Source organism: Myripristis murdjan, chromosome 17 (assembly GCF_902150065.1).
Source record: "Myripristis murdjan chromosome 17, fMyrMur1.1, whole genome shotgun sequence".
Lineage (NCBI taxonomy): Eukaryota > Metazoa > Chordata > Actinopteri > Holocentriformes > Holocentridae > Myripristis > Myripristis murdjan.
In genome coordinates, this window is record NC_043996.1 from 30,488,029 (window position 1) to 30,504,335 (window position 16,307).

Genomic DNA, 16,307 nt, shown 5'->3' on the forward strand with positions numbered 1-16,307 from the left:
AAATCCACCAAGAAATTAACACAATGCATTCTACGCGCCGGAAAGGGGGGGGGTACATCCTTTTTGTAAGTAGAGTTTTCACACTTGTTAGTAAATTTGGTTTTCATTTCATACTCTGTAATTGCCTGAGCACAATGCAGCAGAGACAAACTGGGGTTTATAAGAGCAGGAAGTGCAGATAGCGCCGTCACGCCCATTCCTGCCTCCCGGCCTCATTTCATGCTTCATAACAGCGGTGATGAATGTGAGGCGACAGGCGTCCAGGGACTTCCTGACAGGTGCTCGGAGTTAGCAGACTGCCGCACGACACCGCCGGCAGGAAATTAACTCTGCAAACGGCGGCTGCTGAGGACGCCGGTGAGAACGTGATGCTGTATTGATCCTGCAGGGACAGAGTCTCTGCAGGAGGTCAGAGGTCATCTGCACAGAGGAGGCCAGCAGCTGGGAGAGGGTCAAGGCCAGTCTGCTGCGCCTCTGCAGAGTGCATGAAAAAAAAAAAAAAAGCCAGGTCTGATGTGCTACACACATTTTGCATATAAAAAAACAGCGTATGGAAAACCAGAGGGGTCAAAATACAAGAACATATGCAGGCAGGTGTCTATGACTGTGTATTACAGCCACTGGAGGGAAAATTAAAAAATTATAAAGCTGAGAAAAATATTATGAGGTATAAAACTGTGATTAAAGTTGGAAATTAACAACAACAAAAAAAACCCTCAAATTTATGAGGAAAAAAAAAAACTCAAATTCTGAGATTGTAATCCCACAAATTTATGAGAAAGCCTGCATCCTCATCAAACTCCACTCTTTCATGGGATTCAGGAACAAGGAGATTCTGCTGATTTGAGGCCAGAATCAGCAGATTGTTTTCTTCTGAATCGGCCCAAGTCACAGCAACGTCTCTTCAGGGTCCAGATGCTGAGGAGGAGATTGGGATTCTGCACTCAGACCAGCAGGATTTCCTTCTGACTGGATCCCAGAAGAAAAAAACTAGTTTTCAGTGTTTGTTTCTTAAAAGGTTACCCCCAGCAGTGGCAGCAGGACAGCAGTTTACTGTCCTCTCTGAAGGATTTCCACTTTTCCACTCAGGTATTTTTGATGTTAAAAATGATTTAATGGCTTAAGCACAAATAACAACGATCAGTAAACAAGGGCACTCCTAATAAATCTGAGCCAAATCAAAGCGCTCATTCATCACTAAACAAAGATTCATCTGTAACTGTAATATCACTAATTTACTCATGTAATGACGCACAGTCAGCTGGAGGAGCATGACATGCAGACCGACACACAGGCAAGAGAGCGAGCAGCACCTGAGCCAGGTGTCCGATCAGCTCAGGTGTGCAGCCTGATTGGCTGATGCTAAGCCCCGCCTCCTTCGGGAGCGGACAGGAAGTCAGATTTTCAACTCTGCCGAGACAAACGAGATGAAGCCCTGCGACAGACCAGAGTTAGCTTTGGATTTTTGATTCATTTTGATTATTTTTTTTCCCACTGAGTTTAGTCTCAATTTACAGAATTGGTTTGCTTGTTTCAGTTTATTTTTTTTTTATTTATTTATTTTTTTTAACTGTTTAGTTTTAGTTTAGTCCTTATTAGTTTCAGTATTTTATTTTATTATTTTATTTATTTTTTATTTTATTTTGTTGTTGTAATATAGGAACGTTGTGAAGGCAGTTGACTCACAGTCACACTAAAGACATGTTCTGTGTTCTTTTCATTTGATTTGAGTTAGCTTCGTAAGTGCACAATATCGTTTCAGTTAGTTTTGTTTTGTTTTTTTCCTTAACTCTAGTTTTTACTTGTGTTTCAGCCACCTGGTGCCATGTAATGCCCAGGAGGCCACATGTCAGCTCACAGAGAGAAAAGCTTTGGCTCCAGTGCTGAACAGCCGGTGGGGAGGTGTGACACTCACCAGGCCAAACTGGCATTTGACATCAATATTGTTTCTGACCCTTTTGGCTTTCCATAGGGGGCGCTGACACCTGGCAGGGAGCTTTCACCAGGTTTAACCCGGCGAAGGTGGAATGTGAGGAGTGGAAAACACAACATGCACAGGGAACCATGAGCTTTCCTGTTCACAGTCACTCCGCTGTCAATGTCCCAGAACGGGATTAAAGGAAATTACAGATTTTGGAGTCATATTGCATCATGATGACAAAACAAATAATCAAGCGGAGGAAATGATAGATTTTGAAGTCACTGTATGATGATTAATGAAATAACATGATCTGGATCCTCAGAAAACGAGGAGCCAAGCAGAACCACAACGCAAAAACCTGCTGGCCTGTGGCTCTGCAGCCTATAATATTTACAAAAAGTCCTTCATACCAAATGCAATAACTCTGTATTTGTCTGTATTTTGCATTTTGTGCTTTTATTTATTGTATGTATTGTGATTTACCTTGTGAAGCCACAGGCAAATACCCAAAGATTATCTTGTCTTAAAACAACCTGCCATCTACACTCAGTGGCCACTTTATCAGCTCCACCTGTATAATCTAATCTAATCTAATCCAGTCTAATCCAGCTGTTGTGCCCTAAAATTTCCTCTCCTGCTGCCTATAATGCTCAGCTTGTCTTGTTGTCACGGTAACAGAGGTGTTCATTCACTTCTGTGTTTGGCATTGAGCTCATAGTTCGTGCTGCTGTTGGACTGGACTGCACTTTACTGACAGCTGTTTCCAATATTCTGACCCACAACATGTATATAAATAGGAGAGGACAAAAAATTAGAAACACCTCAATATAATGCATTCCAGTACAAAACCTCAACAAAACCTGAACATTATAAACTTTCTTATGGCAGAGCTGTTGCACTGAGCTGCATCAGATTGGACAGGTGGACCTAATCAAGTGGAGTGTATGTTTCACCTGCTAATAATAATACTTATAACAATGATTGAGTCATTTACAAATACTCAACAACAATTGACAGCATTATGCTTTAATCGACCAATCACAATGAATTATTCAACATAGCCGTGTGACAAACTTTAGCAAACTGTGTTAGTTGTTTCTCTGTCGGACCCTTAAACGTGTCGCCAGCCGTTCATGGAGCGCACAGTCGAGCGTGAGGTCGTTCAGATGAGCGGTTCTCCCGAAAACTGCAGGCCAAGCAATCCGCCCGCTCCAAACAAGCATGCTTTGACCAGGCGCTGCTCTGGTTTAGCAGTAATTAGCACCGTTCTTAGTGCAGCCCTCCGTCAGTGTGTGTGCGGGACGCTGCGACAGGCTGATGCTTGAAGTTGTCTGTCTGATCGGCAGGCCTGCTGCCAGCACAGTGTCCGCAAAAACAAACGCTCTTTTTACATTTTGGTGATTGTTGGTGTGTGCTCACCTCCTCCTGCCCTCTAACGACTGCAGAACGTTTATAGCAAAGTTTTGATTGGACCAAAAACGCATCAGTGCTTTTCCTCTGACCTCACTTGACAAACCTTACACCATGCAGACTTCTCACTGAAAAGTCTAAACCCTTCTTTGGAGCGGGGTTTAGTAAATCCTGGGATTAAAGGATGGGGATATCCCACGTTAGTCCAGGGGCCAGGTGTGTAAACGATGCCTACCATAACAGAAGCATGCATAAGCTATTTTCTACACAGAAATCGGTATTCATAAAAAACAGAAGCCATGGTGAGAATGTGTGCACCTTCCTGCAGACTTCACACCTGCACACACACACACACACAGTTTTGGCTGCAGGCCGGTGAAGAAGCGGCAGAAAATAACAAGAAAGTGGGAATTTATGCGACATTATTATAGTAACTTTACTATTTCAGTGTATCAAGTTCCCCTAATATCCAGTTTCATTGTGCGTGTATGACTTTGTACATCTATTGTTCTTTAAATTATTATTACACTGCAAAAACGCAAAATCTTACCAAGATTATTTGTCTTATTTCAAGTCAAAAATGTCTTATTTCTAGTCAAAATATCTCATTACACTTAAAATAAGACATGATCACCTCAGAAGTAACTTGTTTTTAGACAACTGTCTCTTTTGAAACAAGTGAAAATTTGCTTGTTTCATTGGCAAAATTTGTTTCTTGTTTCTAGCTTATTTTCACTTATTTCAAGTGAATTTTCACTTTTTCCACTGGCAAATTTGCCAATGAAACAAGCAAATTTTCACTTGTTTCAAGTGAATTTTCACGTGAAACAAGTGAAAATAGTCTAAAAACAAGTTACTTCTGAGGTGATCATGTCTTATTTTAAGTGTAATGAGATATTTTGACTAGAAACAAGACATTTTTGACTTGAAATAAGACAAATAATCTTGGTAAGATTTTGTGTTTTTACAGTGTATGAGTGCAGTATGTCTGTTGCACTGGGTCACACATAATACAGATGGCAGGGTGGATTCATTCATTTATGTTTATGTAGTCTCTCTCCTAAGAGAAGGAGCAGTGCAGCAGCAGAGGTCGTGTGTGTGTGTGTATAAACAGTCGCTCACTACACTGACTTAATAGTATACAGTACAAATCTCAGGGCTTATCCGTCGCTAATCCCTGCAGTCTCCCTGTGTTTTTCCTCTCCACAGCAGCCGTGGCCTCTCGCCGCCACGCTGCGAGCGACGCGGCGAGGCGACGCACCGCTGCAGCACACAAGATGGACTGATAATCTAAATGAAAGCACTTCAGGCTTCAAAAGCACAAGCTGTGGCCTCTGTGAGGCTTTGCACAAACTAAAGTCAATAAAAAAATATTTCAAAAAAAAAAAAAAAAGGAGAAGAAGAAGATGAAGGAGGAGAGCCGGCAGCTCAGCAGGAATCTCACACGTCAAGAATATCTGGAGAGTGACACTGCAGTGAGAAACTCAAGCCTTTATTGCTGCTGTGATGTAAAAATGTTGAAATGTGATGCAATTTGTCTCTTATTTGAAGGGAAGATTACATGGTGACGACGTGTTTAGCTGTGTGTCATGAGTCAGAGCCCCGCAAACGGTGCAATTTCAAGAAATATAGCACCATTAATAAGAAAATTAGCGTTTGTTCCTCCTCCTCATGTCAGTGACATGGTTTCAAACAGAGACGCGGCATGGATGATGCTTTGGAAACATTAGCTGTTCATTAATATTCCTCTGATGGAGCGGTGGATTCAGACGAATGCAAATGGTGCAGAGAAATTAATGGTTTGCCCGTTAGTCACTGATCGCTGGCAGCGTTAAGATAAAGGAGACAGTTTACAGATTTACAGCGCCTCTCTGTAACCCCTGAACGCCTCACAAACAGCAAAACACTCTCACTTATGTGTTTTTTTCCAGCAGGTCTGTGCACTAGGATGCACCTTAAACACAGTGCAGCCACTTGTTTGGTGAAAGCTGAGACTCTTGTGGATTCAATGAGCCACATTTGATTTACGTGTGATGATTATCGCCCCCATAGCAGCCATTTCACTGTAGAAAATGACCTCTAGTGACCTCTAGGAGAACCACAGCCTCATCAAACTTTACAGACACAAACCAGACAGCGAGGTCGTTCAGAGGAGCTCTGGGTTTCCAGGTAGACTGACGATAAAGGGCGAATTTCTGGCACATTTCCACAACAGAACGCTCAACATCCAATCGCCAGAAACTGCAATTCTCACAGAAACTTCCAAACATCAAAGCATGAATCTTTCTGTGGTGTTCCTCAAGGTCTTGGTGTCCTCATGTGGTATTTTGGAGGGATTTTTCACCATTTTTATTCATTATCAAACAGTCAAAAATGCTTTAATTTTGCACTAAAGGTGTGGAACAAATAGCATCAACCCAACAATTGCTGCAACAACTTAAGACACATATTTGAACACAAGAATGGCTTCATAAGCACCTATGATAATGTTCTACCCCTTACACACTCTAAATAAATACATTAATGAATAAATAAATAAATAAATAGGCACCTAAGCAAATCACAATGTTCAGGCTCCAGCTTTCAGGTGATGAATATCATTTCTATTTGGCATCTACTGTTGACCTTTTATTTCCCCTTGAAGACGCCCTGCCCCCTCACTGAAGTGGGTCTAAATGAGGCTGCAGAGTGGTGGGGGGTTAAGGGCCTGCAGAGCCCCTCAATAAGACCGATAATAATGGTAAAAGCAACATTACCGTATGGTTTTGATCATGCTGAGGCCCATCTCCACGCAGCAGTGGGCGTGGTCTTGTCGCGGCTCAGGCAGACCAGACACGCAGTAGTAACAGTCTCCCAGGATCTTAATGCGAAGACAGTGATGCTCCTGCAGACACACAGGCCGCCGAGAAACGTCACGTGATCAATCAAAGTTATGAGAGGCTGTAATTCTGGTGCAGATAAAAGCGAATCAGACAAGCAGACATGAGTTCAGACTGGGGCGCAGAGCGGACCATAACTGGGAAACACAATTCAAATAAAATAGGTCAAAACAAATTACATAAAAAGTCTGCCTGGGATAATGCATCGACTTGACAGATGACTCTGTCCTGCAGTCACAGAGGCCTCGGCTGAATTAGATGCAGTGTGCCGGGAACACAGCGCGTTTCAAGCCGGGCTGACTTTGGGACCGGCCGGACCCCCCGCTGACCCCCCGCTGTGAAAACCACTCGTCACTGCGCGGGTTTGAATGAAACACTGACATGAGTTCTGGAGCAGCTCTCTGACATGAAAGCCTGTCGCTCGTATCACAGAACAGAAGCCAGAACGTGGCATTTGATCTATTTTTTACAAATGCGCATTTCTCTGACACATGAGGAAAAATAACATTGTAGAAAGCAAAGTTACTAATAAAAACAGGCAGGCATATACACAGATACACAGACACATAGATTTTTTTCAATATAACATATGTAGCACTGGAGTAATTACTTGGTATGACAGCAAACCAGTGAGATGTCGGTGCAGTGGTATTAGCTCTGCAGGTGTTTCTCCACAGTGCTGTGCTACATCGACTACAGCAGCAACCATCAGGCCGGAAACCGAAGCAGAAACCAGCAGAGAGGAGGAGGCAGACTGCTACGGCAAGCCAGAGGGTTCAGTATGTGTAGCTTTGGGGAAAATGTACGGCAGTGTATAAGGGCTATTGTAAGGGGGGAAAAAATATGGATCCTGGAGGGGAGGGATTATTCTAAGAAAAAATATTCAGAATTTCCAAGATTAAATTTGTAAATTTATGAGAAAAAACTCACCAATTTATGACCAAAAAAAAACCCCTGAAAATGCTGAGGTTATAAAGTCACAACTTTATGAGAAAAAAAACTAGGAAACTGTTTTTTTTTTTTTTTTTCTACCATGGGATTTAGCAAGAAGGGAAGGGATTTAATGAGGACACTGCTGTGACTTGGGTCTAATTTAAAAAAACAAAACAAAAACAAAAACAAAACAAAAAAAACCACTAATGTCTAATTATTTTTTTTTTCTCATAAATTTTAACTTTAATGTCAGAGAAGTTTTTTTCTCACAAATTTGTGAATTTCTAATGTCCAATTAAATTTTTTTTTTTTTTTTTTTTTTTTTTTTTTGGAATGAATGAATTTTAGTTTTTTTTGGTAAATTTTCAACTTAAATCTCACAGAATATCCGAGTTTTTTTTTTTTTTTTTTTTTTTTTTTTTTTTTTTGCAAATCTTCAACTTTAATCTGAGTTTTTTGTCAAAATATTGCCCCCCTGTCCCCGGCTTTGTAATTTTTTTCTCCTTACAATGGCCCTGATACACTTCCCATATTAGCAGGTGTAGTTTTAAAGGTAAGCTCAGTCCCTCGCCACACCATCGCCCTCTGCCCCATCCTCTCACGGCCCCAGTCTCAGCTCTCTCTCTCTCTCTCTCTCTCTCTCTCTCTCTCTCTTTCTCTCCGTTCCTTACAAGGCGTTTCCGTCTCCGGCAGCCTCAGAGAAGAGCCAATCAGCTCGTCCGGTTTCCTGCTCGCCTCTCCGAGAGCCAATCAGAATCTCTGCCTCCCACTCACCTGGCTGTCACTCTGTTCTCATATTTACATCCCTCATCCTCGTCTGTGCTGCCTGTCACATCTGACTCACCGCTCCTCCACAAGCGAAGGCATCATCATCATCATCATCATCATCATCGTGTCCTCGTTTCACATTCATGAGAGCCTAACCCCCCCCCCAAATTCTCATTTGCTCAATAAATACACTTTCTCGCTGAGCAAGTCTCTCATTTATTTTCATATTAGTCTTTCCTGATTGAAATCTATTCCTGTTGGTCGCATCCAAGCGCAGAGCAAACTAGATTTTCCAAAAGCGGAACGTGTTGCTGATATACTGCGCAACTGGCTTCGTTATCAAAATGGGAAACTTTAACTTATTTCCTAGCTTTTTTTTTTTTTTTTTTTTTAGGCTTTCGAGTCTCACCGCTGATATTGACAGCTGAGAATAAATAACACTGACTTTGACGAACAAATTTGCATGGTGCTGTTAAACAGGGGCGCCGTATATAGGGGAAAAGTTAGGACCCTTGCCTGACAGGGGCCCCAAAAAATAGGTAAAAACTAATATAAAAATAACCATCATCGAGTAAATATATATATATATATATATATATATATATATATATATATATATATATATATTTTTTTTTTTTTTTTTTTTTTTTTCATGGGGCCCAAAATTCCTGGTGGTGCCCCTGCTGTTAAATATTAGCTTACAACAACAAGGAACTGAATGGATGGATCGTGCATCACGTTGGTGTTCTCACAATGAAGCCCCCTATTTTTGATTTTATTAGCAACTTTGATAAAGACGTTAGAAGGGATTTCTCTATTGCATTTCCCTCCTCCCACCGTCTGCTAGAAGCCTCTGGAAAACTGGACGAACAGCGCCCCCCTCCTGTTTTGTGCAGTAAAACAACACGGCAGATTTCCAGAGCGAAACTGTGGAGAACGCAGAGCCGAGGCTGACAGAGGCCGATGATTTTGTTGTGATCACGATGATTATTATCCCAAACGTATTTTTCCCACACAGCACATCACATCACAGTCAACTCACGTGGGCGAGGCGGTCGAAGCGTGCAAACAGCTCGTTCAACATTCGCACCAGCTCCTGCGCCGACAGCGTCGTGGAGAGGTTTGTGAAGCCTTTAACGTCTGCGAAAAGAATGCTGAATAAAATATGGAAATGTCACATTAATATCCAGGTCAGTTCACCCCATTCTGACAACTCCAAGAAAACAAAGAAACCACAGCACACATCAGTAACAGTGGAACAACACAGATCTGCCTGCAGCTGAGAAAATACAGACCTGACGTGCAGCGGCGTCAAACTTCTGCATTTCCAAGACAAACTCCTGCACATTTTGTCATCAGTAAAGTGCGTCTGATTTCCAGATTCGTGTTTCAGACACAGCCATGTTTGTGCATTCCCTCTTCCCCAAATCTCCCGAGGAGGATTTAAGGAGCGTCTAATTAGAAACCTGATCTTGAGGAAACTCCCCAGACGAATTACGAGGCGAGTACGATCGGCTGGAGCCTCGCAAAAATGCACGTCTGTCAGTTCTTACTGTTGCTCACGTTAAAATTCAAACTTTCCTCCTGGGAAGCACAAAGCTGGCTAATTACACATTTACGTTAATGTCCCTCGGGCTGATAAAGCAGGTTCGATCCCTGCGGAGGAGCCTGGCTCGGACGTTTGGGGAAAATTTGAATATACATGTTGAATATCTGAATGTGGAGCGAGACGGTGCAACAAGCCAACGTTAACCAGATCCAAAATGGCGGTCTCACCTGACATTCTCATAGCGGTGGATGTAGATTCTGTGAAACTGATGCTGGAGGTGTTCGTCCTCTACATTTGTCATGTCGTTGATCATTTCCAAAACTACAAAACGTGGCAGGACAGATAACACCAGCCTTTCCTGCAGAGGGGACAAAAAAAGAAATATTCAGGAATCAACAATAATACTGCAAATAAAATGCAAAGATCTTGACTTTGGAGTGGAGCTCTGAAATAGAAGAACAAGGGTGAATAATAAACTTCACTTTGCAATACAGAGTTGAGCGCGCTACAATGAAGGGACCAAGATAAATGCTCAACGTGCATGAAAATGTCAGCCGTGAGTTGGCAGCTCATTTGAAAACTCATTAAAAGTCAAATTAAACAAGCAAACAGAACTAGAAAAAAAAAAAAAAACAGGTGAGAACAAATGACATTAAAAGCTCGCCTGTAAACAGAAACAATGTTTTAAAAAAAAAAAAGAAGAGAAAAGAAATGGCTCTCTGACTCTGCCAGCCGGAGCCGTCCAAAGCCTCCGGGCCCAGAAGAACAACACAGACGGCCGAATGTGTCGTGCCGTCGCAGTGCGCTGACGCAGTGCCACTTGGCAAACGCAGAAACAGATCCGAGGCTGGAGCGCTCCGACGTTCCTCGGTGTTTCTGGCCTCGGGGGAACCGGCACGGCGCCGAGCAAGGGCCACCTTCAGACACTGATCATGTTCAAACCGACGGCGGTTTACATTGGAGCCGCGGCGCCCAGACGCCTCGCGCGCCGTCAGTCGAGCTCACGAGCCACCAGAGGGACGGACAACCAGAAGTTTTCAACCGACTTGCGATGAAAAGAAGAGCGTGCGTCGTCTAACACAAAGCCAGAAAACTCATATCGGCATCCTGTTCAAGGACGCGCCTCTTTTCTTTTCTTTGTTGATCACTTTCCTGCCGAGCCTGCCTTTTATTTTAATGTTGTTTTGTGTGGAAATGTGTCTCTTTGAGTTTTCTTTGAGTTCTTTACGGTGTTTTAAAGATGCTCCAAACGCATTTTCCAGTTTCGATTCATCATTTCACGTCAGCGCAGACGACCTCCCATCCATAAGCTCAGCATCAGGACTTCACCGGGACAAACGGGGCGGGACGCACCGGGGCTGCAGCGTCTGATTGTATTCCTTATCAGAACCCGCTCTAATTAACGGATGAATCATTTGGCGTATCAGGTGTCAGCAGGCGCAGGCCCTCCACAGCTGATGCTCCCTGGCTTGCATGTCGAGGGGAGTAGAGGAATCGTCTTTGTGCATTTGACATACATAACACACTTTGCAAATTATGTGCAAGGTTGTTTGTGTGTGGGCGGTGCTAGAGGGAAGGTCATGAGGTCAGCAAAAGAGGACAGGGTTCATCCTCTGTTGAGCATGAAGGAGCTTTCTAAATTTCGCTCAGTAGATTGTGAGATATGACATTTTGGTCTCAGGGTAGCACTGGAGAACAGGTAACCGTGGAACCAGAATGGACAGGATTCATTCCCAGGGGAGCACAGCAAATTATGTGTACATCCGTCCATTACATTTAGAGATATGTTTCATACAAGTTAAAGTTTTGTACGGTGGCCGAGAACCGCCATCACTGCAAATAAAAAAACGATGCAAATAAAAAAAAACCGATGCAAACAAAATAAAAACGCTGCAAATAAAAAAGGAAAACGCTGTGTTGCAAATAAAAAAAAGCAACGATGCAAACAAAAAAGCCAAAACGGAAGTGAATTACCAGGGACTATTATTGCTGATGCACAGGTGTTTTTTTTTTTGTGAGAGAAGAAGAAGAAGACGAAGACGACGCAAAACAAGAAGAAAAACGAACCAAGTTAAAAGTTACTGTTTAAACAGAAGTTGTACTGCATTAACTGCAGTAGCCATGTGTTTTCTATTTTTTTTTTTTTGTTATATTTAAGCAATAAGCCCCGAGAAGCCGTGGGTTACAGTGATTTTACAACGGCTGAGGGGCGTTCTAAAATGTAAAATCGCCGTTGTAAAATCACTGTAACTCACGGCTTCAAGGGGCTTATTGCTTTTATAAAACGGTTACCCTACATATAGCCCATAAAATAAACACACAAGAAAAAAATCAATAATTTATTGGTAATAATGCAACAATAAAACCGAGAACTATTCATTCTTCCACCAAGCAAGATAGAGTGGACAGAATGGTTGCCAAGCAACGCAGATGCTAAGATTGCTTTTTCATCTAGCGCCATCATCATGTCACATCTGGCTATCTGGTCTCATTTGGGCAGTTGACATGTGGTGGTGCCAGCGGGAAGACCACGAGGTCACCAAAGAGGACAGGGTTCCTCCTCTGGGGAGCATAAATGTGAAATTCGGTGCCTTGGAGTGAAGAGGTGAACGGGCAGATGGATTGACATGGAGAGCGGGTAAAAAAATAAATCCTCATGGAAAGCGATCAGAGCCCAGTGTCAGGTCTTCTGTTGTCTTTAATCTGACTAGCAGCCAAAAAGTATACATTTTATAATATGGATGGCTAAATGGAAGACAATCTTTGCGTCTTAGTAATCTTAGAATCAATAAATGCTTGGGATTTTTACAAGAGAAATGACAATTATCTGATTATTAAAACATATAATAGGTTAACTGTCCACTGATTGACTAACTGATTAATCAGCTAATCATTTCAGCAACAGAAACTGCAAATCTCAAATAGAGATGACGGGACGTTCTTCCCTGCCGCAGCCGGGCTCATCGGGCGGCTGTTGTTATTTAAAAGGCCCGTAAAGCGCAGGTTTAAAGGGCCGCCGGCACAAAACACCATCAGATCTGCCTCAGTGAGTCAGTCCAGGAACAGCGCAGCGTAAACACCGGGCTCCAATTTCCGGTGAGCCGTGCTCCGTGAAGCCTGAGTGCTGTGGAGAGCCTCTTACAACCAGGGGAACAAGTGGAGAGAGCAAGAGAGGAGAGGTGGGCGAGAGACAGAGAGACAGAGCGAGAGAGAGACTCTACACGCTCTGCTCCATTCACAAAAACACCTCTCTTCTTGTGTTGTAACTGTAATGATTATTTCCACTGTGATTCAGTCTACTGACTCTGTTTTTCATCACTTGTAATGATTTCATTGATCCATGCACGGTGAATAACGTTCACCACGACTGATTGATGCTGCTCGTTATGGCTCTGACATAATAATATTAAATTACCAGAAAATTACCAGAATTTTACCACAAAATTAACCACAAAATTACCTCAAAAATGAAAAAAAAAACCCCTCCAAGATAATTAGAAAAAAATACGATAAAGTTAGATTATTATTTTTATTATTATTATTATTATTATTATTATTATTATTATTAGATTAGATTATAAAAATGACAGGGAAAAAAATTAAAATTGAAAATAAATTCCTAGAATACTACCATAAAATTATTAAAAGCAAAAAACAATAAAATAAAATAAATTTTAAAATTACAAACAAAAAATTGAAAGAAAATGAAAGTCAAGTGATTTTGATCTATCTTTCAAAATAAAAGCCAGTCCACAGGCTACATGGATTCAAAGAGTTAACGTTTTTCTTTTCTTTTTGAAATTGTCTCCATGTCCAGGTGACAGTGTGACTGTGGGCGGGGCTTAAATGCAAACACGTAACATCCCGCCACCCGGTGGGGAGGCTGGACCCGTGTCCCGGCAGCACTGAACACGCTTCCACACTGACTGGTCAGAAGATGAACATCCTGTCATTTTTTTGTTAACTGAGTTTAAGTCTGAAAAACTGGAAGCAGAAACTGCTTCACGTCGTGTTCAACAGGAGACAGGAGAAGCTTTTATCAGGTGCATGTGAAGTTTGATTGCTGTTGTGTTGCGCAAAAAGCAGAAGTGACCTCAAGCTTCTGACAAAATCATGACAGAGCTTTTCTTTTTTTTATTTACCCCTACTTCTTAAGGTTCATTAATTGGGAAAACAGTCGCAGAGTATTTGTTTATTGATGCTGCTCGTTATGGCTCGGCTGGCTGATTAGGATAGTTGCAGTTTGCCCAGAAATTATTTGTTGTGGTTTACTGTCCGTTCCCTGATTTAGGGTGTGTGTGTGTGTGTGTGTTGTTTCATGCTGTGCTCTTGTTATCCTGTGCAGTCTTTGTTGTATTTTTAAAATCTGTTGCAAGACAAATCTCCCCTTGAGGGACAATAGAAATGAAGTGAAGTGAAAGATCAAATGTCAGAAACAGTGATAAATGCCCATCACAAGTTAGCGGAGCCCAAAGTGACGCCTCCAAAGTGCTTCCTCACTCTGACCAGCAGTCAAACAAACTTAACGTATTCATTTCTTAACAAGTCAACAGTGACGATGACATTCCCCACAATTAGTGCGAGTCGCCCCGGGTGTGCTTTTTGTGTGTGTGTGTGTGTGTGTGGTGACTGGTGTGAGACATCGCTGCTTGAAGCTTGGGGAATTCTTTGTCCTGGTGGTGGCGCTGTGGTGGGCCAATCGGCATAATATGCAAAATGATGGACCGCAGTGTCTTTAATTGTTAGGGACAAAAATGGACCCAAGATGCAGATGTAATTAGAAATTATCCTCAATTTAACTTCTTTTTAATCTGTTTGCTTGTTAGTTATGAAAAAGTGGATTCATGTTAAGAAGCAGGATACACATGCATGCTCTTTCACACCTTCACTTATTACTTATTGCATTTTGTTGTTGAAATGTTTGCAGAATATTACCCTGGACCCCTACTGACACTGTTCATTCAAAACCTTTAAAGAATCTTAAATATTCAAAGTTTAAAATGTTTCTTTTTATTTATTCAGACATTTTTTTATGTTGTTCATTTATTTTATTTCATTTTATATGACAAGGTTGGAAAAATATGTTTTCCAAGCACAGCCTAGGCACAAAATTGACTATGTATTAACTAGAATATTAAATGGCATTCATTTAATCTATTAAGTATTTTACTGGTAACAGAATTAGCCCCAAGATGGTCGGGAACAGTCATATCAACATCAACACTCAGTGGCCTCTTTATCAGCTCCACCTGTATAATCTAATCTAATCCAGTCTAATCCAGCTGTTGTGTCATAAAGTTTCCTCTCCCGCTGCCTATAATGCTCAGCTTGTCTTGTTGTCACGGTAACAGAGGTGTTTGGCATTGAGCTCACAGTTAGTGCTGCTGTTGGACTGGACTGCACTTTACTGACAGCTGTTTCCACTATTCTGTCCCCCTTCATGCATGTAAATAAGGAAGGGACAAAAAGTTAGAAACACCTCTCAATATAATGTAGTACAGTACAAGATCTCTGCAAACTACAACCTCAGTAATAAACACAGAATTAAAATTTGACATTCTCCACAATGTCAACACAAACTGAACATTATAAACTCTGTTAAAAGGCAGAATTGATGGCAGAGCTGCTCACCTGAGCTGCATCAGACTGCACAGGTGGAGCTGAGGAAGTGACACTGAGTGTACACCGAACAATGAATTTCTTTCTTTTTTTTTTTTTTTTGCCTCAGCAGACACACAGGACCAGTTGTTACATGTATTGTACGAGCGCTGAGGCTTTCCCTCTGTGTTTGTTGGCTGTGATGCTGGAGTCTCACTGTGAGCAAGAGAGTAGCAGCTGAGAGCCCAAAATGTGAACCAGGTGCTATTGTTCTGAGCTCACTGCACACACACACACACACACACACACACACACACACACACACACACACACACACAGTCTCCCTGCTGCACTCAGCTCTGCTCTGGCATGTTGTGCTGTGTTGACCTGGTATCTGTGCTGGAGAGCAGCAGCGGTCCCAGCGCAGCCCCAAATTAAGGTCTAGACAGACAAACATTTCAGCGGAGCGTTGCTAATGCCTCGGCTGCTGCGCTGCAGCCGGCGCTCCAGGGTTTGGTGGTGCACATGCACTGCAAAAAGTGTTCGTCTCAGCAAGTCGCCCTGCATTTAGCCATAAAATGGTAACCTGTGAGGTTAACCCTTTGAACCTTAGCAAATTGACTTGATTGATGTCAAAAAACATTACATAATAATATTAAATTACCAGAAAATTACCATAATTTTACCACAAAATTAACCACAAAATTACCTCAAAAATGCAAAAAAAAAACCCAAGATAATTAGAAAAAAAATACGATAAAGTTAGATTATTATTATTATTATTATTATTATTATTATTATTATATTATAAAAATGACAGAAAAAATATTAAAATTATGTGTTTGAAACTAAATTCCTAGGATACTACCATAAAATTATTAAAAGCAAAAAACAACAAAATAAAATAAATTTTAAAACTACAAACAAAAAGCTAAAAGAAAATGAAAGTCAAGTGATTTTTTTTTATCTATCTTTCAAAATAAAAGCCAGTCCACAGGCTACATGGATTCAAAGAGTTAACGTTTTTTCTTTTCTTTTTGAAATTGTCTCCATGTCCAGGTGACAGTGTGACAGTGGGCGGGGCTTAAATGCAAACACGTAACATCCCGCCACCCGGTGGGGAGGCTGGACACGTGTCCCGGCAGCACTGAACACGCTTCCACACTGACTGGTCAGAAGATGCACATCCTGTCATTTTTTTTTGTTAACTGAGTTTAAGTCTGAAAAACTGGAAGCAGAACAGTTCAAC

General features: G+C 41.7%; 1 protein-coding gene across 1 annotated transcript in view; it reads right to left on the reverse strand.

The window, feature by feature from the left end:
- The window catches only part of adcy8 (adenylate cyclase 8 (brain)), a 149,867-nt gene that overhangs the window by 71,231 nt on the left and 62,329 nt on the right, over nucleotides 1-16,307 (reverse strand). The window contains exons 3-5 of the mRNA XM_030075106.1: nucleotides 9,688-9,818; nucleotides 8,954-9,065; nucleotides 6,088-6,215 (exon numbers count right to left, since the gene is read on the reverse strand). Coding sequence (XP_029930966.1) covers nucleotides 6,088-6,215; nucleotides 8,954-9,065; nucleotides 9,688-9,818 — 371 coding nt within the window. The remainder of the gene's footprint in view (nucleotides 1-6,087; nucleotides 6,216-8,953; nucleotides 9,066-9,687; nucleotides 9,819-16,307) is intronic.